The sequence below is a fragment of the Heteronotia binoei genome, chromosome 16, assembly GCF_032191835.1.
Source record: "Heteronotia binoei isolate CCM8104 ecotype False Entrance Well chromosome 16, APGP_CSIRO_Hbin_v1, whole genome shotgun sequence".
NCBI lineage: Eukaryota > Metazoa > Chordata > Lepidosauria > Squamata > Gekkonidae > Heteronotia > Heteronotia binoei.
The window spans coordinates 59,037,634-59,063,447 of NC_083238.1; the positions used below are offsets into that span (position 1 = coordinate 59,037,634).

The 25,814-nt window shown below is 46.7% G+C and overlaps 1 protein-coding gene across 1 annotated transcript in view; it reads right to left on the minus strand.

Moving 5' to 3' along the window:
• Positions 1–21,460: 21,460 nt before the first annotated feature.
• STK17B (serine/threonine kinase 17b) overlaps positions 21,461–25,814 on the minus strand; it is a 50,182-nt gene continuing 45,828 nt past the window's right edge. The window contains exons 7-8 of the mRNA XM_060257008.1: positions 25,081–25,260; positions 21,461–22,057 (exon numbers count right to left, since the gene is read on the minus strand). Of these exons, the coding sequence (XP_060112991.1) occupies positions 21,778–22,057; positions 25,081–25,260 (460 nt within the window). The 3' untranslated portion in view covers positions 21,461–21,777. The remainder of the gene's footprint in view (positions 22,058–25,080; positions 25,261–25,814) is intronic.

Here is a 25,814-nt window from a genome sequence, read left to right on the forward strand (position 1 = left end):
GAATTCTGACAAAATGATAGCTCCAACCTCAAAATGGCTGCTGAAAGAGACAAAGGCTCTAGAGTTGCCAACCTCTAGGTCAGGGGTGGCCAAACTGCAACACAGGAGCTACATGTGGCTCATTAGCTAGCTTGGAGAAGGCATTTCTTTCTTTAAATCACTTCTCCAAGTCAAGCCAGCCAGTGGCTTGGAGAATGCATTTAAAGTTAAAGTTGCTTTCTTTCCACCTCCCTCCCCCATCTATTTGCCTCCTGCCTGCCTGCTCTCTAAAAACATCTTATGTTTTTGTAGCTCTCACGCTAAGCAAGTTTGACCTTCTAGGTGGTGTAAAAATGAAATATAAGCATGGACAAATGAATAGAGTACAATTATAATAAATTCAGCATATATTCAAAAATATCAATATCTCAAGAAGAATAAACTATAAACATTTACAATCCAAAAACACAGTCTATACGGTACGGAAACAACAGTCCATACAGTTTTAAGAAAATTCCAAATGAGGCTTGTTACTTCTCTGCATCTCTGCAACTCTTCCTAAAAACAAGGACACAAAGTGCTGACGTAAAGTACTGTGTGCTTGTCCTATGAAAGTTCAATAAAGCGCTGACAAAAATCTTGCATGTTTTTCCTGATTTCATTTCCAAATCGAGTGGCACCTTGAAGACCAACCAAGTTTTATTGAGAACATAAGCTTTCGTGTGCTCTAAGCACACTTCATCAGACGAGGGGATCAGCTATTGTGGGCTGAAATACACGCACTTTGTTGTTTAAGAGGGAAATCTGGCTGTGGTCACATGATACAACAGTGTGGCTTGGCCATTTGGTCCGGATAGCCATAAAAGGTAATAAAGTTCCCTCCAATTGGTGTTATTGCAAACCACAGAAGGACATGTATTTCCTAGTTGTGGGCTACCTAATTTACTTATCAGCATCAATCTGTACCTTATAAACACCATTCTAGTCTGCCATTAGAAAACAAGAATACATAAAATGAAAATGGGTTAATGTAATGAGATGAATAGCCAATATCCCTTATTTGAGTAACTCAGTTCACATTACTATCGGTAATAATTTTCTTCAACCACTAAGGGGCGTGTGTGTCTGTTCATACCAAAATCCGCAATCTCTGGGTGTACTTTGTAGTGGCTACTTTGATATAAATGAAGTTAAACTAAATGCTACCGTTCGGTGAAAACAGGATCGAGATGCTGGTCTGCTCTGATTTATAACAGTGGCCATTTTTTAAAAAAAGTAAAGAGTTTCTATCTTTATCTCAGTTGCCTAATAATATTATATTAAATATATAATTGTTTCTTAACACAGGAACACAAGCCTTCCTTGGCATATATCAGCTTATAAATAAGGCAAAAAAGAGATACAGAAATAACAAAATAAACCAGTCATATATAGCTATACATTGGACAATCGATCCTTGATTACCAGACTCAAGAATAAAGCAACCTTTTCAGATGACAAATCATTCAGAAGACGGCATACCTTTGGAAACTCTGAGCAATTTGCCATATTGAGCAGAATTGGGCTCTCAAACATCTGACATTTATTCTATGTGGCTCTCACGTTAAGTCAGTTTGGCCACCCCTGGTATATCCAGTATGATTAAAAACCCTGGGCACTCAAAAGCTTGCATGGCATTTTGAAATACTTTGATTGATGCCACTACTTTTACACTACTTTTGGTTTTGGAATATACCTTCATAATAGGGTTGCCAGTTCTGGTCTGGGAAGTAACTGGAAATTTTGAGGATGGAACCTTGGGGAAGGGGATCGTCAGAGTTTGGGGAGAGGAGGTAATTCAGTAGGACTAATGCCATAGTCCTCCTTCCAAAATAGCCATTTTCTCTTGGAGAACTGATCGTGGCTGTCTGGAGACTAACTGTAATAATGCGGGATCTCTGGGTACCACCTGAAAGTTGAAAAGCCTGCAATATAATAATTATACTTCAGCAGGGCTTTTCTTGTAGCAGAAACTCCTTTGCATATTAAGCCACATCCTCTGTAGCCAATCCTCTAAGAGCTTACAGGGCTCTCAGTACAGGGCCTACTGGAAGATCCAGGAGGATTTGCTACATCAGGAGGGTGTGGCCTAATATGCAAAGAAGTTCCTGCTACAAAACAGCCCCATACTTCAGACATATAAAGAGGGAAACAGAAACAAGACAACATTCCAGCTTCCCTTTGAGAGCAAACTTGGTGTAGTGGTTAAGTGCATGGACTCTAATCCAGGAGATTCTCTGCTCTCCCAAGTGCAGCCAGGTGGGTGACCTTGGGTCCAGGGCTGGATTAAACCCTATGGAGGCCCCTAGGCCAGGGGTGGCCAACGCTAGCTCTCCAGATGTTTTTTGCCTACAACTCCCATCAGCCCCAGCCAGCATGGCCAATGGCTGGGGCTGATGGGAGTTGTAGGCAGAAAACATCTGGAGAGCTAGCATTGGCCACCCCTGCCCTAGGCAGTCGAAATCTCAGGGGCCCGCTCACAAATTATCTCAGAATTGGAGTGGCCATCCCGCTGCTGTAGCCCCTGCTGCAGCCTGCAGGCTCCTTCTCAAAAGCCCCTTTGACAAAGCTGCGGGGGAGAGGCAGAGAGAGGCAAACTTGGTCTCAGCCACCCCAAGCAAGTCGAGCAAAGAGCGGCTCAGTTGCTGGCTGTGCGTGCAGGCTGGGAGGGCTGCAAGCAGGGGGGAAGCCGGTCCAGGACCCCTAAAGGCATGGGGGCCTACTTGTCCTAATTGTTAATCCAGCCCTGCTTGGGTCAGTCACAACTTTTCACAGCTGTTCTGCTCAAGAGCAGTTGTCTCGGAGCTCTCTCAGCCCCACCTCCCGCACAGGGTGTCAATTGCGGGGAAAGGAAGGCAAAGGAGATTGTAAGCCACTCTGAGACTCTGAGTGAAGGGTGGGGTATAAATCTAATATATATTTTTTAATATAGTGGGTTCTGTAACAGACCCGGGAACTGCAAAACTGGCCTGGCAGCATCTGTGTTCCACGGAGCCTGCTTTCCATTGAGGAGCACACATGCTGCACATGGGGAAAGGGGACACCGCCTAGACCCGGTGGCACCCTAGGTGGCCACCTACTTGGCCTACTCCCACACATCGGCCATGAGTCCCACATTGGGACTGCAGATGTGCAGACCAGCTGCAAAAAAAGAACCCTCCAAGGGTTGCAAGTGTGAGAGCCAGTTTGGTGTAGTGGTTAAGTGCGCTGACTCTTATCTGGGAGAACTGGGTTTGATTTCCCACTCCTCCACTTGCACCTGCTGGAATGGCCTTGGGTCAGCCATAGCTCTCTCAGAGTTGTCATTGAACGGGCAGCTTCTGGGAGTGCTCTCTCAGCCCCACCCACCTCACAGGGTGTCTGTTGTGGGGGAGGAAGGGAAAGGAGATTGTAGGCACCTCTGAGACTCTGTCCTTGAACGGGCAGCTTCTGGGAGTGCTCTCTCAGCCCCACCCACCTCACAGGGTGTCTGTTGTGGGGGAGGAAGGGAAAGGAGATTGTAGGCACCTCTGAGTCTCGGATTCAGAGAGAAGAGCAAAGAATAAATCTGCAGTCATCTTCTTCTTCTTCCAAGGGACCCAGTGTGGTGCAGTGATGAGAGCATCAGTCTAGGATCGGGGAGACCCAGGTTCGAATCCCTTGACAGCCGTGGAAGCTCACTGGGTGACTTTGGGCCGGTCACAAACTCAGCCTAACCTACCTCCCAGGGTTATTGTGAAGATAAGATGGAGAATAAGAGCAATGTGAACCACATTGGCTCCCTATCGGGGAAAAAGGCCAAGTGTCAGTGTATTAACAGCTACGAATGTATTCCGATTTGCCGGCTGGCAGAGCTGCAGAGAGGAGGAACTAAAGAGGTGAGAGAGATTAAAAATGCAAATGAGAATAAATAATGCCCCGGTCAGCTGTGGATCATTTAATATCCTCCTTTTTACGACGCTGTCCAGCCTACGATATGGGTGGAGGAGGGGCAGTAAATTATGGCAGTTCTGCATTTCTCATGATTATTAGGGATAAGGAGTGGCTCTTAACTTTGCAGAGATTCTAGTTCATTAAGAACATAAGAGAAGCCATGTTGGATGATGTCAATTACCCATCCAGTCCAACACTCTGTGTCATAAGAACATAAGAGAAGCCATGTTGGATCAGGCCAATGGCCCATCCAGTCCAACACTCTGTGTCACAGTGGCCAAATATATATACACACACACACACACACACACACACACACACACACACTGTGGCTAATAGCCACTGATGGACCTCTGCTCCATATTTTTATCCAATCCCCTCTTGAAGCTGGCTATGCTTGTAGCCGCCGCCACCTCCTGTGGCAGTGAAGTCCACATTTGAATCACCCTTTGGGCGAAGAAGTACTTCCTTCTATCCGTTTTAACCTGACTGCTCAGCAATTTCATTGAATGCCCACGAGTTCTTGTATTGTGAGAAAGGGAGAAAATATTGCTATCTTTTTAATAGCAGAGTTGTTGTTCAAGCCCGCCAGCAAAAGACCTTGATTCCACGGTCAGCTGTCCTAACCTCACGCACAATTATTCTAATCATGTGACAGTATTTACCAGGTAAGCGCTCTAGCAAAAGACCTTGATCCATTTCTCAGTTCCCCATACAGCTATCCTTGCCCCACGTACAATTATTCCAATCACGTGACAGTCCGCAACAGCTTTCACCAGGTCAGCAAGTGGCTTTTGGAACTAAGTTCATACTCCATATACATACTTTTGTATGCAGGCCAATGAAACCCCTTATCTTATTTTATTCATCAGTGATCTCACGCCTGCAGAATTGTGTTTATATATCATTGCCAGGGACAACCGGAAAAACTTTGCTGCCGCTTCCGTAAAGCAATACGTTGAAGAGAGATTGCCAGCAAAACCACTGCAAAGGTAGAGTTGCCAATCTCCAGGTGGGGGAGGGAAAAGGTACAAAAACCTCTACTGTGGGCACGGGCGTGGTCAGTGTTCTGTCACTTTAAAATGTGATTAATTTCACTTTTGATATGTTTATTTGGGTTTCACCCTTCTTAAATCTTCGTTCGCAAAGTCAAGCCGAGAGAGATTTGGGTTATAAGAATTTTTGTAAATTACACTTAAATTTCTTTATTGTCGAGGCTGATTCTTGCAAAGGTTTTTGTATCTTTACCTTGTTCCATATACCTTTACCCCCCTCCATATATCCCCGTTTCTCTGTTGTGTTGCAGAATCTCCAGGCAGGGGCAGTCTGGAGGCTCTCCCCCCACTTCAGGGTCATCAGAAAGCAGGGGGAGGGGAGAAAAGCCGTGGCAGGTTGGCTTAAGCTGAGTGGGCTGAAGTTGAATCCAGCGAAGACAGAGGTCCTTTGCGTAGGTCGCAGTGGGCTGGGAGAGGAGATCTCCCTACCAGCCTTTGACAGTGCGTCACTGATACCAGTGCGCAGGGTCAGGAGCCTGGGAGTGCTACTGGAGCCTTCCTTGACAATGGAGGCACAGATAGCAGCCTCTGCTAAATCCGCCTTTTTCCATCTTAGGAGGGTGAGGCAGTTGGCCCCCTTCCTGGAATGTAGCGACCTGGCAACAGTGATCCATGCAACGGTCACCTCGAGGTTGGACTACTGTAATGCCCTCTACATGGGGCTGCCCCTGTACCGAACTCGGAAACTGCAGCTAGTGCAGAATGCGGCAGCCAGGCTGTTAGTGGGACTACCTCGGTGGGAACATGTGCAGCCTAGGCTGTAGGAACTGCACTGGCTGCCAATTGTGTTCCGAGTTCGTTACAAGGTGCTGGTTATTACCTTTAAAGCCCTATATGGCTGAGGACCTGCCTACCTTAGGGACCGCCTTTCCCCATATGTTCCCCAGAGAGCACTGAGATCTAGTTCTCAAAATCTTCTAAAAATCCCTGGACCAAAGGAGGCCAAACTGAAAACAACGAGGGAGCAGGCCTTCTCAATAATGGCTCCCCATTGGTGGAATCAGCTACCAGAGGAGGTGCGAGCCCTGCGGGACTTCAATCAGTTCCACAGGGCTTGTAAAGCTGTCCTCTTTCAACTGGCTTTCAAAGTGGAACCCTGAAAATGACATCCAGCCATCTTGATATATATGTATTGTACTATAGCACCTTCAATTTATATTGGTTTTAATCTATTTATCTAACTGTATTTTATTGTATTAATTGTATTTTATTGTAATCATGGTATACACCATGTCTTGTGAGCCGCCCTGAGCCTGCAGGGAGGGCGGGATATAAATAAAAGTTTATTATTATTATTATTAAAAATCTCTGCTGGGCACTTCATTATTCCCTATGGAGACCAACTCCCACAGGGTATAATGGAAAATTGATCTGTGGGTATCTGGGGCTCTGAGGCAGCTGTTTTTTGAGGTAGAGGCACCAAATTTTCAGCATAGCATCCAATGCCTCTACTCAAAACATCCTCCAAGTTTCAAAATGATTGGACCAGGGCGTCCAATTCTATGAGCCACAAAAGAAGGTGTCCCTATCTTTCATTGTTTTCAATGGAAGGAAGACATTTAAAAGGTGTGCTGTCCCTTTAAATGTGATGGCCAGAACTCCCTTCGGAGTTCAATTATGCTTGTCACAACCTGTCTCCTGGCTCCACCCCCAAAGTCTCCTGGCTGCACCCCCAAGTCCCCAGATATTTCTTGAATTTTATTTATTCGGGATTTATATCCCGCCCTTCCCACAAATGGCTCAGGGCGGCTTCCAACAATTGGACTTGGCAACCCTTGGACTTGGCAACCCTACACAAAGGGCAAGTGAAGAAATCAGCTTAAGTAGGGAAGATCAGCCTTCTGTCCACAGTGTGTCTGCAACTTCTGCGAGGAAGATAGGCATGTTCAGTGGTGACATTTCCACTGATGTCCACCAAAACTGGGCTAGCCCCCTGTTGGGATATTTTTATATTCAGAAGTGATGTGCAGACAGAATGGAGACAAGACACAGGCTTTAAAAGAAATACAGTTTACTGGGAAAACATTAGGGAAGAGTATTTGGGATGAAAGAAAATATAAAAATGTATTTTACCTTGCTAACTACATCCTAATAGTTTAGGGGTGCCAATCCCCAGGTGGGGGCAGGGGACCCCCCAGTTTGGAGGCCCTCCTCCTGCTTCAGGGTCATCAGAAAGGGGGGAGGGAAAGAAGTGTCTGCGGGGCACTCCATTAATTCCTATGGAGACCGATTCTCATTGGTTATAATGGAGAATTGATCTGCAGGTTTTTGGGGCTCGGGTGGGGCTGCTTTTTGAGATAGAGGCACCAAATTTTCAGTGTAGCATCCAGTGTCTCTCCTCAAAACACCCTCCAAGTTTAAAAAAGATTGGACCAGGGGGGTCTAATTCTGTAAACCCCCAAAAATGGTGCCCCTATCCTTCAATATTTCCAAATGGAAGCAAGGCATTTCAAAGGTGTGCAGTCCCTTTAAATGTGATGGCCAGAACTCCCTTTGGAGTTCAATCATGCTTGTCACACCATTGCCCCTGGCTCCATCCTCAATGTCTCCTGGCCCCATCCCCAATATCTCCTGTTTCCACCCCCAAAGTCTCCAGATATTTCTTGAATTGGACCTGGCAAGCCTTAACCAAGCTTAACCAAAAACCCATAAACAGAGACATGCATCTAAAAGGGGAGGGGGATACAATTTTTCCCGTGCCAGCCAAAGTTCACAGGGCACATAAACTCTGTCTCAAAGAGTTCCCATGGCCGTAAAACAACCAGGGAAAGAGAACTGGCAGGAGGCCGAGGTTTGCTGGAACATTTTTACGATGTATTATTATATGTGCCACTTTACACAGTATAAAGATGGAGGTGGTAGCCTTCTGAAGGGCATCCCTTGAGACAGAGGCCCAGATAGAGTCTGAAACGCCCTACCCGTCGGCAAGCCCCGCTCACACCTTCGCAAACGGCCACTGAAGCTGATCGAAACTGCATTTGGTTGCTTGTGCGGGAAAGCCCCTTATTTCCCTCCCAGCTCTCCTGGCGCCTCTTTCCCCAATCTGCTTGCAAGATCTCTCACCACCACTGTTCCCTCTAGTTACAAAAGAAGAAGAAGAAGATATTGGATTTATATCCCGCCCTTCACTCCGAAGAGTCTCAGAGCGGCTCACAATCTCCTTTACCTTCCTCCCCCACAACAGACACCCTGTGAGGTAGATGAAGATATTGGATTTATATCCCGCCCTTCACTCCGAAGAGTCTCATAGCGGCCCACAATCTCCTTTACCTTCCTCCCCCACAACAGACACCCTGTGAGGTAGATGAAGATATTGGATTTATATCCCGCCCTCCACTCCGAAGAGTTTCAGAGCGGCCCACAATCTCCTTTCCCTTCCTCCCCCACAACAGACACCCTGTGAGGTGAGTGGGGCTGGAGAGGGCTCTCACAGCAACTGCCCTTTCAAGGACAACCTCTGCGAGAGCTATGGCTGACCCAAGGCCATGCTAGCAGGTGCAAGTGGAGGAGTGGGGAATCAAACCCGGTTCTCCCAGATAAGAGTCTGCTCACTTAACCACTACACCAAACTGGCTCTCCACAAAAATGTATGAGCTGGAGGCTAAAAATCTGTGAGCCAGCTCACGCTACCTCATCTTAGAGGGAACACTGCTCACCACCCATGCTCACAATCACAGCCACTGTGCCTCCCCACAACCATTAAGCTGCACATGTAGGGGTGCCACATCTCTAGTCCATGTCATATTTGACTGTGAGGCTTATAACGATCATCAAGAAGTACTTCCATTTTCCACGGCCAGACCTTTTACCAGTAGCCAAAAACTGCAACTCCTTAAGAATCTTCCTAGCGATAGGAACCCTGAGGTTACATGCAAATTAGCAAAATTTGGCTGGCTTGCGCCAAGAATAAGGGAAACTCTAATGATTCAGTCAGGAAATGGCTAAACACCTTTGCCAATCTGCTGGCTGTAACTGCCATGTTTTGTTATATTTGTAGTTTTATAACAGTATTTTATGCCTTTAATGTATGATTTTATGGACAATCAGTTTTAGTTTTGTATGATCTTACTGCTTTAAATACTGGCTTAGGCAGCGAATAAATAATTTATTTATTTATTAAGGGAAGAAACAAAGAGGTCTAGGCGGGGTTTTTAGTTCATCCTTAGTTTTAACGCTAATTTTACACCTTCAGTGTCAGTGTCTTAAAGTCTGTATTCATATTTTATGTATATTTTAGGTGGTATCATATTTTAGTGTATAATAATTATTGTATATTTATATCACCTTTTATTGGTTATGATTTGGACTTTTATGAATTGTTTGCTGGTCTATGACCCTTATAAATAAATTAAAAATTCCCCTTGTGGAGTATTTTCCCCACCACCAGCCTAAGGATGCCAATCCCCAGGTGGGGCAGGACAAGCAGGTTAACAAACCACTGCATAAAGCAGCCTCAAAAATTATACAAACTTGAGTTTACTAAACAACATTCCATATCGAACCCTGTCATTTCATAGGGAAAATGCATAAGGAACGTCAACTTCTCGCCCAGAGTCACTTCAAAGGCAATTAATATCAAAATTCTTCAGAAGGTGGGTGCAGGCAGTAATTCCATAGGTAGAGTTTCCCACAGAGACCAACGCCCCTAATGATCTCTTCTGTGCAGCAAGGCACCAAAAAGGAAACGCAACGCAGCTGTACTTATTCCGCGTTTTACGATTGCTTCTACGAGCTGTTTGTTGGCTCTCCAGGGCAACTGGTTGGCTGCTGTGTGAAACAGAACTCTGGATTATCTGGGCCACTGGTCTGGTCCAGCAGGGCTCTTATCTTCTTATCCTAATTAAACTTTGTACTCAGGGTACGCAACGGAATCTTGGGTTCTTTTACAGGAAGCTCATGTGCTCCATCCACGTTAGTGCATGGGGAGGGGAGAAAAGCAAATTAGCGTTCTTTAACACGATTAAGCTTAACAGCATTTGCTCGAGAGTTCAAGCTTCTTCTCCCCACCCAGTGTCACTTTCGGGGTATACAAAGATTATGATGATATTATTAGATTTATATCCCGCCCTATATTCTGAATCTCAAAGTCTCAGAGCAGACACAATCTCCTTTACCTTCTGCCCCCACGACAGACGCCCTGTGAGGTAGGTGGGGCTGAGAGAGCTCTGACAGAAACTGCTCTTGAGCAGAACAGCTCTGAGAGAACTGTAGTGACCCAAGGCCATTCCAGCAGGTGCATGTGGATGAGTGAGGAATCAAACCCAGTTCTCCCAGATAAGAGTTCGCACACTTAACCACTAAGCCAAACTGGCTCAAAGCACAGTTCTTAGCTGTTCCTTAGATGCTTAATGCAAATTTATTAATAATGACTGTGTCTTAACTGAGGAAACCCCTCAGCTGGCCAGAAAGCTCCATCTAAAGAGGGTTCCCTCGAATTTACAGATTGTTTTCAAGCTCTACACCATTCTTCACCCCACCCCGCCTTCCTATGGTAGCCAGTTCTACAGTTTGAAGATTTATGGATTATAAAGAAAGGGATAAAAGATCACATTTCAAGCATCCATCAATATACCTAAACATTGCCTGATCAGTGGATACTTCAACCCAGAGACGAGCCACGAACAGAAAAGACAGATCATTCTATGAAGCTATAGCCCAAAATTTGCAAGGAGAAAAAAAATCTTTTTTTTTTTGTTTATATAGGGTGAAATCCTCCCCCCCCCCCCCTCCAGTAATAGAAGTAGCACCTGTGGCTTTAAGAAACAAATCCTCTCTCTGTGGCCATGATGGCCATTGCTAGGCAACCACAGCAATATTATCAGCCTTCAAGACTCGGTTTCTGTCAGAAAAGGCAGGAGGAGGGGGGAGCACAGCCCTTTCCAGGGCTATTTTAGCCTTTGCGGGAGGACTCCTCAGGGGCCAGGCCCAGCAGCAACCGCTATGAGACTTGCTACTATGTGGCTTGCATGGCTCTCCCAAGTCCGGATGCTTGCTACTATTCAACAGCAGCCACCCCACAAAAGCCAGTGTTGTATAGTGGCTACGGTGTCAACCTGGGATCTAATACCAGGAGCTAAGACAATGAAGACCCACCCCCTTCTACATGAAAACAGCGTCTAAGAGGCAATTTAATTGACATATAGGAAAGTTCATGTAAAAGAGCAGGAATTTGTCCTGCAGCTTCAGGGAATCTGCCCTGCAGAGTCTCTGGCAATCTCAGCCGTCCAGCGCAGAAGTTGCCAACTATTTGATTTCAATCGTTTGCAGACTTTCAGCGAACTCTTTTCCATTTCTTCCTACGCCCAGGCTGCTGTTTCGGAGGCTTGCACTCGTCATGAGAGATAAATAGTGAACTGAAGCTGAACTGTGACTACATTTTCCAAGAACCACCTGCAATAAAACTAGATGGCTATGATTCCGGGGCCGAGGCACCTGTACTTTATAATGTTGCAACAGGAATGAAAAAAAGGGTTCCTTAACTTCTTCTTCTCGTATGCATGCCATGTGTTTTCTGGAAGAGCTTTACATGCAGTAAATATAAGCCATTCAAAACGCTTCCAGGAAAACTGAAGGCTGTTGTGAGGCTGAAACCAATGCATGGGGACATTGCTCCTTCTCCCAAAAGCACCAGAGTGTAGTTGGGCATTTTTAAAAAGCAGGTCAAATGCTCACTGTTGCCAGTGGGTACGCAGGCTCCCGTCTGTAACAATTAATTTCAACTCAGACATTGCAGAGGACTCCCTTGCTGCTCTTTCTTCCCATCATTATAAGAAAGTGTGCCTGCACGTGAAAGCTTATACCCAGAATTAAACTCTGTGGGTCTTGAAGAGCCACTGGACTCCAACGTTGGCCCTTCACCCTAGACAGTTTAAGAGAAGCCATGTTGAATCAGGCCAGTGGCCCACCCAGTCCAACACTCTGTGTCACAAAGTGGCCATCAAAAACCAGGTGCCATCAAGAGGTCAACCGGTGGGGCCAAGACACTAGAAGCCCTCCCACTATTGCCCCTCCCACACACCAAAAATACAGAGCGTCACTGTCCCAGACAAAAGAAGCCATGTTGGATCAGGCCAGTGGCCATCCAGTCCAACACTCTGTGTCACGCAGTGGCCATAAAAACCAGGTGCCATCAAGAGGTCAACCGGTGGGGCCAAGACACTAGAAGCCCTCCCACTGTGGCCTCTCCCAAGCACCAAGAATACAGAGCATCACTGCCCCAGACAGAGTTCCAACAATACGCTGTGGCTAATAGCCACTGAAAGAGCCCCATGGGTGCAGAGTGGTACAGCTGCAATACTGCAGTTTGAGCCCTCTGCTCACAACCTGAGTTCGATCCCAGCAGAAGCTGGTTCAGGTAGCCGGCTCCAGGTTGACTCAGCCTTCCATCCTTCCGAGGTGGTTCAAATGAGTACCCAGTTTGCTGGGGGGGAAGTGTGGATGACTGAGGAATGCAATGGCAAACCACCCCGTAAAGTCTGCAGTGAAAACGTTGTGAAAGCAACGTCACCCCAGAGTCAAAAACAACTGGTGCTTGTACAGGGGACTACCTTTACCTTTAATAGCCACTGATGGACCTCTGCTCCATATGCCTATCCAATCCCCTCTTGAAGCTGTCTATGCTTGTAGCTGCCGCCACCTCCTGTGGCCATGCGTTAATCACCCTTTGGGTGAAGAAATACTTCCTTTTATCAGTTCTAACCCGACTGCTCAGCAATTTCATTGAGTGCCCACGAGTTCTCGTATTGTGAGAAAGGGAGAAAAGGACTTCTTTCTCTACCTTCTCTATCCCATGCATAATCTTGTAAACCTCTCTCATCTCACCCTTCAGTTGACATTTCTCCGAGCTAAAGAGCCCCAAACGCTTGAGCCTTTCTTCGTAGGGAAAAGGTTCCAACCCTTCAATCATTCCAGTTTCCTATTCATATTTAACCATTATTTGCTACTCTCCTTATCGCTCACGTTTGTCTTTGAATTTTGTAGTCCTACTCCAGCAGCACTGTTCATTGGACATCTGATATTGTAGAACGTTTGTTCTCTTTGTAGTGCGCCTTGCGTCTCTGTGAAAAAGACATGCTGTAAATAAGCCGAATAAACAAATATCACTTTTTTTTTCTGTAACAGAACAGCACTGGCCCTTTTAAGGTTCTATTATATGGCTCCACTTGTTTGGCACATTTACTTGTAGTCTGACCCCTCTTCAAGGAGGTGGTGTTTAAAGGCTAAGACTGCTCGGTATCTGCTGTTAGCCACTGGTCCGCTCTCTGGAATGCTGAATATTAGCCAGCGAGGATTTTAAAACAGCACAGGAAAAAGGGGCTGTTATTCGCTTTGCAGCTCATATTTCCTTTCTCAGCAGAAACATTTTTAGTAACACTGCAAATGGTTTAAAGGACAAATGAGTATAACCTCTCTTTTTTTCAGGCAGTTTTAACAAGACTTGGAAGCAAATACCTTTGTTTGCTTATCTTATTATCAGAAGATTTGGTTAGCATAGCAGAGTTTTGCCCAGTCATAGAAACCTAAGGCTGAGCATAGTAAATAAATATCCCAAGAGGTATATTGGAGATGGAAAGAGAGCGAAAGAGAAGAGGGGGGAAGAGAGAGAGAGACTTACATTTATTCAAGCAGTTCCAGTTCACATCCAGGTTGCAGTCGAAAGGAGAGAGAGGCCCAATTTTGAGAGCCACTTTGGTGTAGTAGTTAAGTGTGTGGGCTCTTATCTGGGAGAACCAGGTTTGATTCCCCACTCCTCCACTTGCACCTACTGGAATGGCCTTGGGTCAGCCATAGCTCTTGCAGGAGTTGTCCTTGAAAGGGCCAGTTTGGTGTAGTGGTTAAGTGTGTGGACTCTTATCTGGGAGAACCGGGTTTGATTCCCCACTCCTACACTTGCAGCTGCTGGCATGGCCTTGGGTCAGCTATAGGTCTTGCAGGAGTTGTCCTAGAAAGGGCAGCTGCTGGGAGAGCCCTCTCCAGCCCCACGCACCTCAAAGGGGGGTCTGTTGTGGGGGAGGAAGGTAAAGGAGATTGTTGTGACCGCTCTGAGACTCTTGAGATTCAGAGTATAGGGCGGGATATAAATCCAATATCATCATCATCATCATCATCATCATCTTCTAACCTAAAGAGAACTTTCCCTGTCACAAATGGCCAGGTTGTCTGACATCATGATTATGGGAGTATGAAGGCATTGTCTCCACAGGAGAGGCCTGCAGAATCGTGTGTCTCCATGGAAGGCCATGTAGAGAGAGAGGAGAGGAAGGGGTCAGAGGGCAGCTCCCAGGTTAACCTAAAACTGTATTTGGCCTTGTAGACCAGCCTACCTAGCTTTTAATCTGGGAGTCTTAGGGATGCCACTCTCCAGGTGGGGCCTGGGGATCCCCCAGAATTACAGCTCCTCTCCAGAGTACAGAGATCAGTCCCCCTGGAAAACAATAGATACTTTGTACAGGGGGGGCTCTATGGAACTGTAATCCCCCCTCCCCCCGAGCTCCCTGCCCTCCCCGGGCTCCAAATCTCGGGGAGTTTCCCAACTTGGATCTGGCAATCTTATCTGCCCCCTGCCCCCAACCTCTCACCAATGGCCTGGGGGTACTGTTTGTGTTTCAGTTCATAGTGATTGTTTTCTATCGTTGCCTTCGGCCAGCGGGTAAAGACTTTTGTTTTGACCTTCCTGTGAATTGAGTTTGTTGTTCTAATTGTTACATTGTGTGCATTTTTAAAAAGTAACACATAAATAAATATTTAGGAAGTTAAATTCACACTTCTTTTAAGAGCTACAAAGGCGTGCTGCACTTTTAAAAAATATTTCTAGCCCCGGAATAGCCAAACTGTGGCTCGGGAGCCATACGTACCTCTTTCACACATATTGTGCGGCTCTTGAAGCCTCCACTAAGAGCCACACAATATGTGCGACAAGCCCTTTGATTCTGATTCGTTCCCCTCTAGGTAATACATTTTTTTTATTTATATCCCGCCCTCCCTGCCAAAGCAGGCTCAGGGCGGCTAACAACATATAAATTTCAGCTTATAATAGTATGGGTCGCCTCTGCCAGTGGCAGCTTGGAGAATGAATTTAAAATTAAAGTTGCTTTCTTTCCACCTCTCCCTCCCTCCCCCATCTATTTCTCTCCCTCCCTCCTCCTCCTTCCTGTCCTGTGGCTGTCAAACATCTGATGTTCATGTTTTGTGGCTCTCATCGGCTGTTTATTCTATGTGGCTCTTAAAGTTAGCAAACTGGGCCACCCCTGTTCGAGCCCTTGTGCTGTGCTCACAGCACAACCCACAAATCTGGATTAGAGGCGAAGAAGAGCAGGGACCTCAGCTCCAGGTGAGCACCACCCTTCTTGAATTAGAATCCCACCAGTGTCCATCTCAGGTACACACACACAAACGTTATACACTGATCTGTGTCAAGAGGCTTCAAGGAACCTCCGGCCTGCAAAGGATGGGGTGGGAGGGGGCAATGAATGGAAGGAGAAAAGCAACACCTGGAGAGAGCTGGAGGGTGCGAGAGGTGGCACCTTGGCCAATACCCACACCTAGAGGGGACCGAACCAGAATCAAAGACCTTGTCACACCTGTTGCTACCCAAATGCCTTACCTGTTGGCCATTAGCTTGTTCCAGCCATCTCAGAACTGTTTCTTCTTTTATGTCACGTCTCAGTCCAAAACTCGCTCCCTTCTTTTTGTCTCCAGGCACAGAGAAAAGATCCTCGACTTCAGAATTGCTTCTGCTTGCCCTATAACTGAGGGAGGAAATCCCCAAGGAACAGGCTTGTGTAGGCTCTATTTTTTTTTTAACTTGCCCTTCGTCTAAGCAGTTCACAGTAGCACCAGGTAGCTAGACTGGGGTAGTGGTTAAATGTGTGGCTTATCTGGGAGACCCAGGTTCAATTTCCCACTCCTCCACTTGCAGCTGCTGGAATGGCCTTGGGTCAGCCATAGCTCATAGCTCTCGTAGGAGTTGTCCTTGAAAGGGCAGCTTCTAAGAGAGCTCTCTCAGTCCCACCCACCTCACAGGGTGTCTGTTGTGAGGGAAGAAGATACAGGAGATTGTAAGCCACTCTGAGACACTGATTCAGAGAGAAGGGCAGGGTATAAATCTACGGTCTTCTTATCTCCTCCTTCATTTTACTCTCCAAATAAAGTAGCTTGAGAGTTGCTGATCCAAACCCATCTAGTAAGGTTCTTGGCTGAGCCAGGATTTGAATATGGGACTGATTTTATATTAACCTTGCTCCGGAGCAGGGTTCCCTTTTTCTCCGGAGCAAGCTTTTGCACAAGCTGCTCTACACCACCATTTGTTTGTTGCGGCAACCCCCTTATTTGATGCGCAGCAACATCAACCTGAAAAAAAACAGGTTTACATTGCTACGCATCAAACGGGGAGGAGGGGGGGTGCCGCAATGAAAAATGGTGGTACGGAGCAGCTTGTGCGAAATCGCTAGCTTGCTCCAGAGAAAAAGGGAACCCTGCCGCAGAGCAAGGTTAGTGTTCAGTGTGGCCATGTGCAAAGCAATGCACATTGGGGCCAAGAATCCCAGCTACAAATACAAGTTGATGGGGTGTGAACTGGCAGAGACTAACCAGAGAGAAAGATCTTGGGGTTGTAAGACAGTGTGCGACTGCAATAAAAAAGGCCAACGCCATACTGGGAATTATTAGGAAGGGAATTGAAAACAAATCAGCCAGGATCATAATGCCCCTGCATAAATCGATGGTGCGGTCTTATTTGGAATACTGTGTACAATTTTGGTCACTGCACCTCAAAAAGGATATTATAGCATTGGAAAAAGTCCAGAAAAGGGCAACTAGAATGATTAAAGGTTTGGAACACTTTCCCTATGAAGAAAGGTTAAAACGCTTGGGGCTCTTTAGCTTGGAGAAACGTCGACTGTGGGGTGACATGATAGAGGTTTACAAGATTTTGCATGGGATGGAGAAAGTAGAGAAATAAGTCCTTTTCTCCCTTTCTCACAATGCAAGAACTCGTGGGCATTCAATGAAATTGCTGAGCAATCGGGTTAGAACAGGAAGTACTTCTTCACCCAAAGGGTGTTTAACATGTGGAATTCACTGCCACAGGAGGTGGTGACGGCTACGAGCATAGCCAGCTTCAAGAGGGGATTGGATAAAAATATGGAGCAGAGGTCCATCAGTGGCTATTAGCCACAGCATATTGTTGGAACTGTCTGGGGCAGTGATGCTCTGTATTCTTGGTGCTTGGGAGTGGAGGCACAGTGGGAGGGGCTTCTAGCCCCAATTGTGAACCTTCTGATGGCACTTGGGTTTTGGGGGTTTTTTGGCCACTGCGTGACACAGAGTGTTGGCTGGATGGGCCAATGGCCTGATCCAACATGGCTTCTCTTATGTGCTTATGCTCTTATGACCTCCTGATGGCACCTGGGGTTTTTGGCCACTGTGTGACACAGAGTATTGGACTGGATGGGCCACTGGCTTCTCTTGTGTTCTTATGTTCAGACAGAGAGGTCTTTCCCATCGACTACTGCTTGGTCTTTTAAACTGGAGATGCCAGGGATTGAACTTGAGACCTTCTGCATGACAAGCAGATGCTTTAGCACTGAACCACAGCCCCTCCCCAAGATGGCAATGTCAAGCTACAAGAGGGTAATGTCAGTATTTTGAGTGTGTTTGCTGACTTCTGCTCCCCCTGGTCTTTTAGTCTGATGCCCTGGTCTTGACACTGATTAGATCGTAAGTCCCCCCAGTCATGTGACTGACCCCTTCCTGTCACATGTGTGTAGCTCAGTGAGCTCTATGCTATCATCTTAGGGTAAAAAAAAAAAAAAAAAAAAGGATCCCGCAACTGGGAAGTCTGATGACCTAAAACTATAAGACCAATCTATGAAGGGATATAAACCATTTCCAATTCTATTTAATATTAAATACAACCCAGGGAAAGTAAGGTAACAATTATAATTGCAATAAAATTATATACAAACATGGCATAAACAATAAAAACCTTACAAAATTATAGGTATTCAAACCCTTTTAAACTTTAGAACTGTCAGATTCAAGTTACGTCCTGAATTTTATATACATATACAATTGTTCACAAACTCTGAAAAGTTGCATTGACAAAAGGCACAGTTTTAACTTTTCCAAAATTTACCAAAGTTTTAAGACTCAAGTAGCAAGGAATAAGAAATGTAAACATTTTTTTTTAAAAATACCTTGATGGATACAAATGCCTTCTACCATATTCTGTGCAATAAAGTGCTGGTATAGCGACTGCATTATTTTAAACATTTTTCTCCAGGTTAATGTGTTTATACAATATGATCATCTCATTAAACTGTATAAAACTAAACCTTTTTCAAAATCAGATTAGGATGTTCTAATTTATGGGCCTCGTTTCCCTTATTTTGACCGACAGAAGAAAATATGACCATCCCTACTGATTCCCTGCAGTGAATTTCTGGTTGTGGGCTTGTACATCTTTGCACCTGCTCCCTTAACATCATGGTTTCTATACAAATAAGCAGGAGTCGTGGCCCCTTCAGGACTAACACCACTTTATTCCAGCACCAGCTTTCACAGACTAGAGCCCTTTTGTCAGATCCGTGTAGTTCTTTGCTAGGAAGTTAAGAAACAATATTGTAAACCAGGGCTTTTTTTGTAGCAGGGACTCCTTTGCATATTAGGCCACACACCCCTGCTGTAGCCAATCCTCCAAGAGCTTACGGGGCTCTTAGTACAGGGTCTACTGTAAGCTCCAGAAGGATTGGCTACATCAGGGGTATGTGGCCTAATATGCAAAGGAGTTCCTGCTACAAAAAAAGTCGATTGTAACGATCATCCTCAAAGGACCTGTAATGCAAACAGAATCAAGAAAAGCACGGAGAATTTTCTCAAAAGCAGCCACTGACCCAGCTTGTGCTAGGAAAGCTCACGCCTAGCGATTGCAAAGTCCCAGGCCCCGTTCAGCATTTGAGGCGGGAAGGAAGCTCTTGACACTGACCTAAAAGTCACTCCCGGGTGGAACTGCTGACTTAAGAGTCCAACAACAACAACAAAAACTTGGCGCAATCCTTATCGCCCTCCAAGAACTGCACAAGGACTCCGTTATCACCTCTTGTATCTTCATAACACCCGAGATTCCTCACCCATTACAGGTGTTAACTAGCTTAAGAAAACTAGAGGAAGGGCCAACTGTTTTGATTTGGGACAGGCGTTGTGCTTTCCTTCGATTAGGTTTCATATTTATAGCAGTACATTCCACGGCCCTTTCACCTTGCTCTTGATTATATTTTTTACGATCGCACATTTATGCGCCTGTGATAACCCCCTGCACGCATCTAATGAAGAAGTTCCAGTCCGTGGACGCTTGTGCTGGAATAAGCCAGGTGCCTGAGAGACGGCTGCATATTTGGGCTGCAGAAGACTGACACGGCCACACCTCTGGCTCATGGAAGCGGGGGGGTGAGCAGATGGCATACCCTCCGCCAAGCATGGCTGCAGCACATTTCAAGGCTGGCCTTTCGCTATATTGTAACATTCATTTGGGCTCTTCTACATCTTTCTACTCACCTCCCTTGTGCAGCTGAAGACAGAGCCACAGAAACCACAACCGTCTTTCTCCGTAAAGGTGAACAGGCTCACTCGGCAAGAGAAAACAGTCTTGCGCTTACTTGCAACTGTTCAGTGCGGGCTTGCACGGGACCGCGCATGCACAAGCCAGCCGCAGGGATGGAGACTGCAAAGATTGCTAGCGCTTTCCAAGACATGCGAAGTGCCTCCTTCCCACGTTGCGAGCTGGTGTCTTCCTGCCCGACCTGCGACTACGGAGAAGGGGAGCGGCTCCCTTCTCAGTCCTTCCTGTGCCATTGTGGGGGCAGAACTGACCTTAGTCCTTTCCAACCTTTGATTCTCCTCAGGGGAATTTGTTCCTTCTCGGTCGATGAAAAAATACAATCACGGCTCTGTTCAAAAAATGCTCTGAATGCGAGACCAGAAATGGCTCAGGGAGATGTACGCCAACTGTACCTCACTGGGCCAGGCGAGGGCCACAAGGACGAGGCCCACGGCCCCAATTTATGCCCGAAGGCTGACACGGGAAGGCTTCTAGATTAAAGGCAGTCCTCTGGGCTCCTGAGAATCAGCCCCCAAATCACTCGACGCAGCCGAAAAAAAGGGCATGTAGCCAGTTAGCGGTTTCAACGCCCTGAATTCCATCGTTGGATCTGACACCTTCAAATCTGCACACACCAGCCTCGGTCCCAAGGCCCCCATCAGAGGACTCGCTAAGACCAAGGTCCAATCCGAACACAGATCTGCGGACCCCTCCAGGTGTCAAGCATCTCTGGCAAAACCAGGGCTAGAAGAAGCTTCACTTCATATTAGACCACACACCCCTGATGTAGCCAATCCTCTTGGAGCTTACAGTAGGCCCTGTACTAAGAGCCCTGTAAGCTCGTGGAGGATTGGCTACATCAGGGGGGCCGAGGCCTAATATGCAGAGGAGCTCCTGCTAGAAAAAGAGCCCTGGGCAAAGGTCATTTCCGAGAGGCAATCTCTGAAGAGGTATCAGCACCTTGCATACTTTCTCAGTCAGCGAGGCAGATGGACAGTCCTCTTTCTTTAGACAAGGACGTAACAGAGGAGCCACCACCTCCAACACAAGCTGCAGGCTCCAGTGGGAGAGGAGAGTGCTCCGTGCACCTTGGAATGCGCTAGAAATCTTGGGAGAGTTTCCATCTCCGTGGCTGGCCTTGCACGTGCGCAGTCTCATGTGGACCTGCACAGAAGCCGCAAAGATGAACTATGGGTAGTTTTATGGTCAGCTGTCTGGAGACAAGAAATCTGATACCTTTGGCAACCCTCCTTAAGGCTCACAGTACATACCCAGCCAGCTCGTCAGGCAACAGCTTTCAAACTGGGGGAGCCTTTCAGCACGCCATCCGGGTGGAGTGTGAATGTTACAGACGCAGGACAGAAAGCAAACGCATCAAGTCACGTGCACTCGACGTTTGCATTTGGATGCAGGAACTGGTATAGCCCTTCCCTTGCGGAAGTGGTCTAAGGCTGCCCTGCTAAGTGCACTTTGCCGGGAGTCAGTCCCACGGAACCGCAGGGAGCTCCCTACTGATTTAAATACACAGAGGACTCGGCTAGAGTTCGAGACACCCGTCCAAGTCACTCGAGCACCAGTGAGCGGAAATACAGGATCAGAGTACTTCATTAGAACACAGTGGTAATACGACAGCGCCATCCTAAACCGGTCTGTGCTCTGCAAAGCCCATTAAAGTCAGCGGGCTCAGAAACGCGTGATTCTGCTTAAAATGGAGCTGTGTGTCATAAGTCTCTGTATTCTTCAACGGAGGAGCTTTTCCTCTGCCAACTTTTTAGCTTTAGGTACAATATGTATATGCATTGTTAGGACATTTCTTTGGCTTAAAACATGGTCACGATGTCCTTAGCTAGGCTTTCTTTGTTAACATTCGAAACAGTACTTTTCTCAGATTGCCAACTTTATTTAGAAACACACCAAAAAAGCCACGTTGGGGGACCAAAAACGTAAGAAGTGCAAATATACTGTTACCTGTTGGGACTCCGCAGACGAGCCGCTCCAGGCGCCAAGACGCCGGCTTCCCAGAGCCAAACCCACTGCCAGCAATGGCAGCCCAGGAGAAAAGTGAACACAACCAAGCAACGGAAAGTGCATTTCCAGTACAAAACACGACGCAGGCGTGGCAGACTGTGGCCCTGTCGCGCTGGAGGAGACCAGAACCCTAAATTCGGTCCGAACCGCTTGGCGGGAGTGCAAGGGTTAACATACAAAATCCGTTGTGAATTCCTGGGGGTAATGCAAAGAATCGTCAAAGCGGAATCGTTTGGAGAGCGTGCTGCTGTCTTCCGGGAGGTCCTCCTTCTCTTTTCGCCCGCTGCACGACGCACTGCCTGGCGGCCTGTTGTTGTTCCTCTCCTCGGTGCACTTGCTCATCGGGTCGGGCGTCGGAGAGTTGGGGGCTTCTTCGGGGCTGTACAGTAGGAAGTTTCCTTGCTGGAGCCACGAGTGAGAGAGAGAGGCCTCCGCCGTGAGTCGCTCCCTTTAAAACAAAAGAATTCAAGAGGCACACATTTAAAATGCTGCCTAACTTTGAAGTCACAGCTGAGGCACTGATCTAAGGTTTCCGGGTCCTCCCTGGTCACCGTGAGGGGGAGGGTTGCCTGATCCACACGGGGAAACTCCTAGAGCAGGGGTGTCCAACTCATTTGTTATGAGGGCCGGATCTAACATAAATGAGACCTTGTCGGGCCGGGCCATGTGTGTTCCTATTTAAGATTAGGTAGCAGAAATACAAACTTTATAAAGGACACAGACAAACGTAATTAAAGATCTGCAAAAAAAAAAAAAAAAGCAACCTTAAAATAAAGCAGGGGTGGCCAAACTTGCTTAACATAAGAGCCACATAGAATAAACGTCAGATGTTTGAGAGCCACAAAAAGGAAGGAGGGAAGGAAGAAAGGCAGGCAGGCAGGAAAATAGATGGGGAGGCAGAAAGAAAGCAACTTTCAATGCATTCCCCTTTAAAAGCTGCCAACTGGCTTGGCTTGGAAAAGTAATTTAAAGAGAAAGATGCCTTCTCCAAGCCAGGAAGTGGGGAGCTTCAAGAGCCACACAATATGTATGAAAGAGCCACATGCAGCTCCCAAGCCACAGTTCGGCCACCCCTGAAATAAAACAAGCTTAAAACAGTAGCACTTGTTGGTCTTAGAAGTGCTTTTTTTAGATTTCTCCCACAGGAGCCAGGGAACTGGGCACAGGAAGCTCCGGCTCTTTCCTTCTTTCCCCAGGGGACCAGGAGGGGGAGCCTTAGCCAGGCTTGGCTCAGTTCACATACCCCTGGCGACCCCACAGTCTTTCCTCCTGCCATCTCTTTCTGGTAAGGGGTGGGAGAGGAAGAAAGTAAAATTATAGACACGAGAACAAACTGCTGCCTTACCACGCAGACACAGCCCACCCCTGACTTCTGGCAAGGGAAGAGGAACGCAATAGGCTCCAAAGGAAAAGAAACTGCGGAACGTAAGATATTCTGGGGGGAGTCTTAACCAAATCTGGTTGTTGACTGGAGTGCAGTCTCCTTTTGAGACGTGTGGCTATGCGCATGTTATGGGACTGCTGATACTTTGCGTTGAATGTAGGGCTGCCAGCCTCCAGGTGGAGCCTGGGGATCTCCTGGGAATTACAGCTCAGCTCCTGGCTACAGAGATCAGTTCCCCTGGAGAAAAGGGATGCTTTGGAGGCGGGACTCTAGGGCATTTGACCCAGTAAAGGTCCCTGTCCTCCCCAGCCTCCAGTACCCAAATGTCTACGGCAGGGGGGTCAGACATGTGGCCCAGGGGCCAAATCAGGCCCCCGGAGGGCTCCTATCAGCCCCCTGAGCAACTGGCTGTCGTCTGCTTCCTTCTCCCTCTCCCTTCTGCATTGCAGCTTACATTGCCAAGCTTGCTCAATTGTACAGGAGCTACAGAGTAAAGCCTCTATTTTCTCCATTGGCTGAGGCTCCTCCCTCAGGGAGGAAGGGGGAGAGGCAGAGCTTGCTTTGCTAGACTCTCCCAATCGCACTGCAGAGCTGTTCAAACCACCACCGCCCCAACCCTCCTCTGGACTTTCCCCAGCTCTGCAGTGTCCCTTCTGAAACAGAGTGACCAGAAATGTAAAAAGTATTCCAAATGAGACCACACCACAGATCTATACAGGGGCATTGCAATAGTGAGGAAATTCCTTTCCCCCGCTTCTTTTGAATAACAGAAACAAGCAGTGCTTTCTTATAAAGCCTCATTTTTTTTTTTACTGCTTCAACATAAATGTTATAATGGAAGCCAAAGCAGCATATCAAACCTTCTCTGTTCTCAACGAGCAAAATTACAAATATACTGAGCTCTCAAAAGAAAGATCTTGCTGCAACCAATGCTATCTTGTCACATGCATGTTAGTTCTTTCCATGTGATGAGCAGATGAAAATAAAGATTGAAAATAGAACACACAAGACTTTGTCGCAAAGAAAAGGATGTTGTTTGGATGGAAAGTAGCAGGCAAAAACCCAAAGAAAGTTAGGGTGGGATGTATAAGGGAGAAATCCTCTTCCCCATGACTTTTTTGGGGATATTTGGTTAGTATAGCAGAGCTGTGCAGTTTGTATCGCAGTCTTCCCTTTTTGCAGAAGCGTGATCCCGACTGCAGTAAACGAAACTCCCAAAACTCGCAAAAGATAAAAACTTACATTTATTCAAGTAGATCCAGTTCACAAGCAGTAAAAAGAAGAGAAAAAAGCCTAATCTAAAAACTACTTTCCTCATCTCAGATGGCATGGCTAAGCTTGTCTGGCATCCTGTGTGTGGGAGTATGAGGGCATCATCTCTACAGGAGAGACTGGCAGAGACATGCATCTCCATGGAAAGCCATGTAGATGTGTGAGAGGACAAAGAGAGGGAAGGCAGTCAGAGGCCAGTTCCCAGGTTAAGACAAAGAGAGGCATCTCATTCAAAGAGATAACACCTAGACACTGTGTGACAGGGACTGGAGAGTGGTGGCCCCTTTAAGAGGCCAGGAGCCGCAGGGTTAGGGAGGACAGCTGCGTGAGCGGACAGGTGCGGGGAAGAAGGGGATAAAAAGAAATGGGGTGGTGGTCATTGGGGGGGGGGGAATGATACGGAAGACAGGAAGAAAAATAAATGGTGTAGCAGCAACAAGAGACCTCGGTCTCCTCATTTGCATGACACACACTATAGAGTGATAATAGAGTTTTCCAATGTCCAGGTATGCTGTAACGCACACTCCAACAAATTTTGGAGAGTCCTCATGCATTTAGGAGAAGGGGGTATTTTTATGACTTGACAGGATCTGGTTGCATGGGTTACCAAGCAGTTCATCCGATGCAGCGCTCACAAAATCTCAAGAGAATTGTGGCAATTCAAAACAACATCAAAACGCAGCTAGTGATCCAGAGGCAAACAAAAATAGTTTTTTTCCATACAGTTTAAGCCTCCTGCTTAATATTCTGTGCATTTACATGACGGCAACACACAAAGGCTTCATTCAAGCCTTCCATGAAGGCCACCTACTCACTCGGGATTTTTCACTAGCAGCTTCTGAACGAAGTCTTTGGCCAGCAGGGAAACGGAGGCAAAAGTGTCTTCGGAATAATCCACATTCACTTGAGAAATATTGAGGTACGTTTCTTGGATGTCCGCTCCCACAAAAGGTGACTCGTGCGTGAGCAGCATGTATGCGATTACGCCTACGTTCCTGAAACAAGAAAAAAAAATGTGGGTTTTCTCTCCTCTTGTATTAAAGATAAAAACATTTGCCCATATTACACAGTAAAAAGGAATGTGTGGGTTTTTTACTGGTCTTGATATGGATCTAGTAGGAAGTCATTTCATGTACGCCAAGAGTTTTCAGACAGTCAGATTGCTTACGTGATGCGCTTAAAGATGTTTTCCTCCAAAAGCATAAACACCTGACTTACCCATAACCAGGGCTTTTTTGTAGCAGGAACTCCTTTGCATATTAGGCCACACACCCCTGATGTAGCCAATCCTCCTGGAGCTTACAGTAAGCCTGTACGAAGAGCCCTATAAGCTCTTGGAGGATTGGCTACATCAGGGGGGCGTGGCCTAATATGCAAAGGAGCCCCTGCTACAAAAGAAAAAAGTCTTGCCCATAACTGCAGTCTTCCCAAGTGGTCATCTGCACATTCGCTCTCGATGGGAACCACGCTCAGCACCAGCTCAGAAACTTCTAGAGCTGGCATTTAGACATGAGAATCCCCTCCCTGAAAGTGCAGCTTTTGACCACAC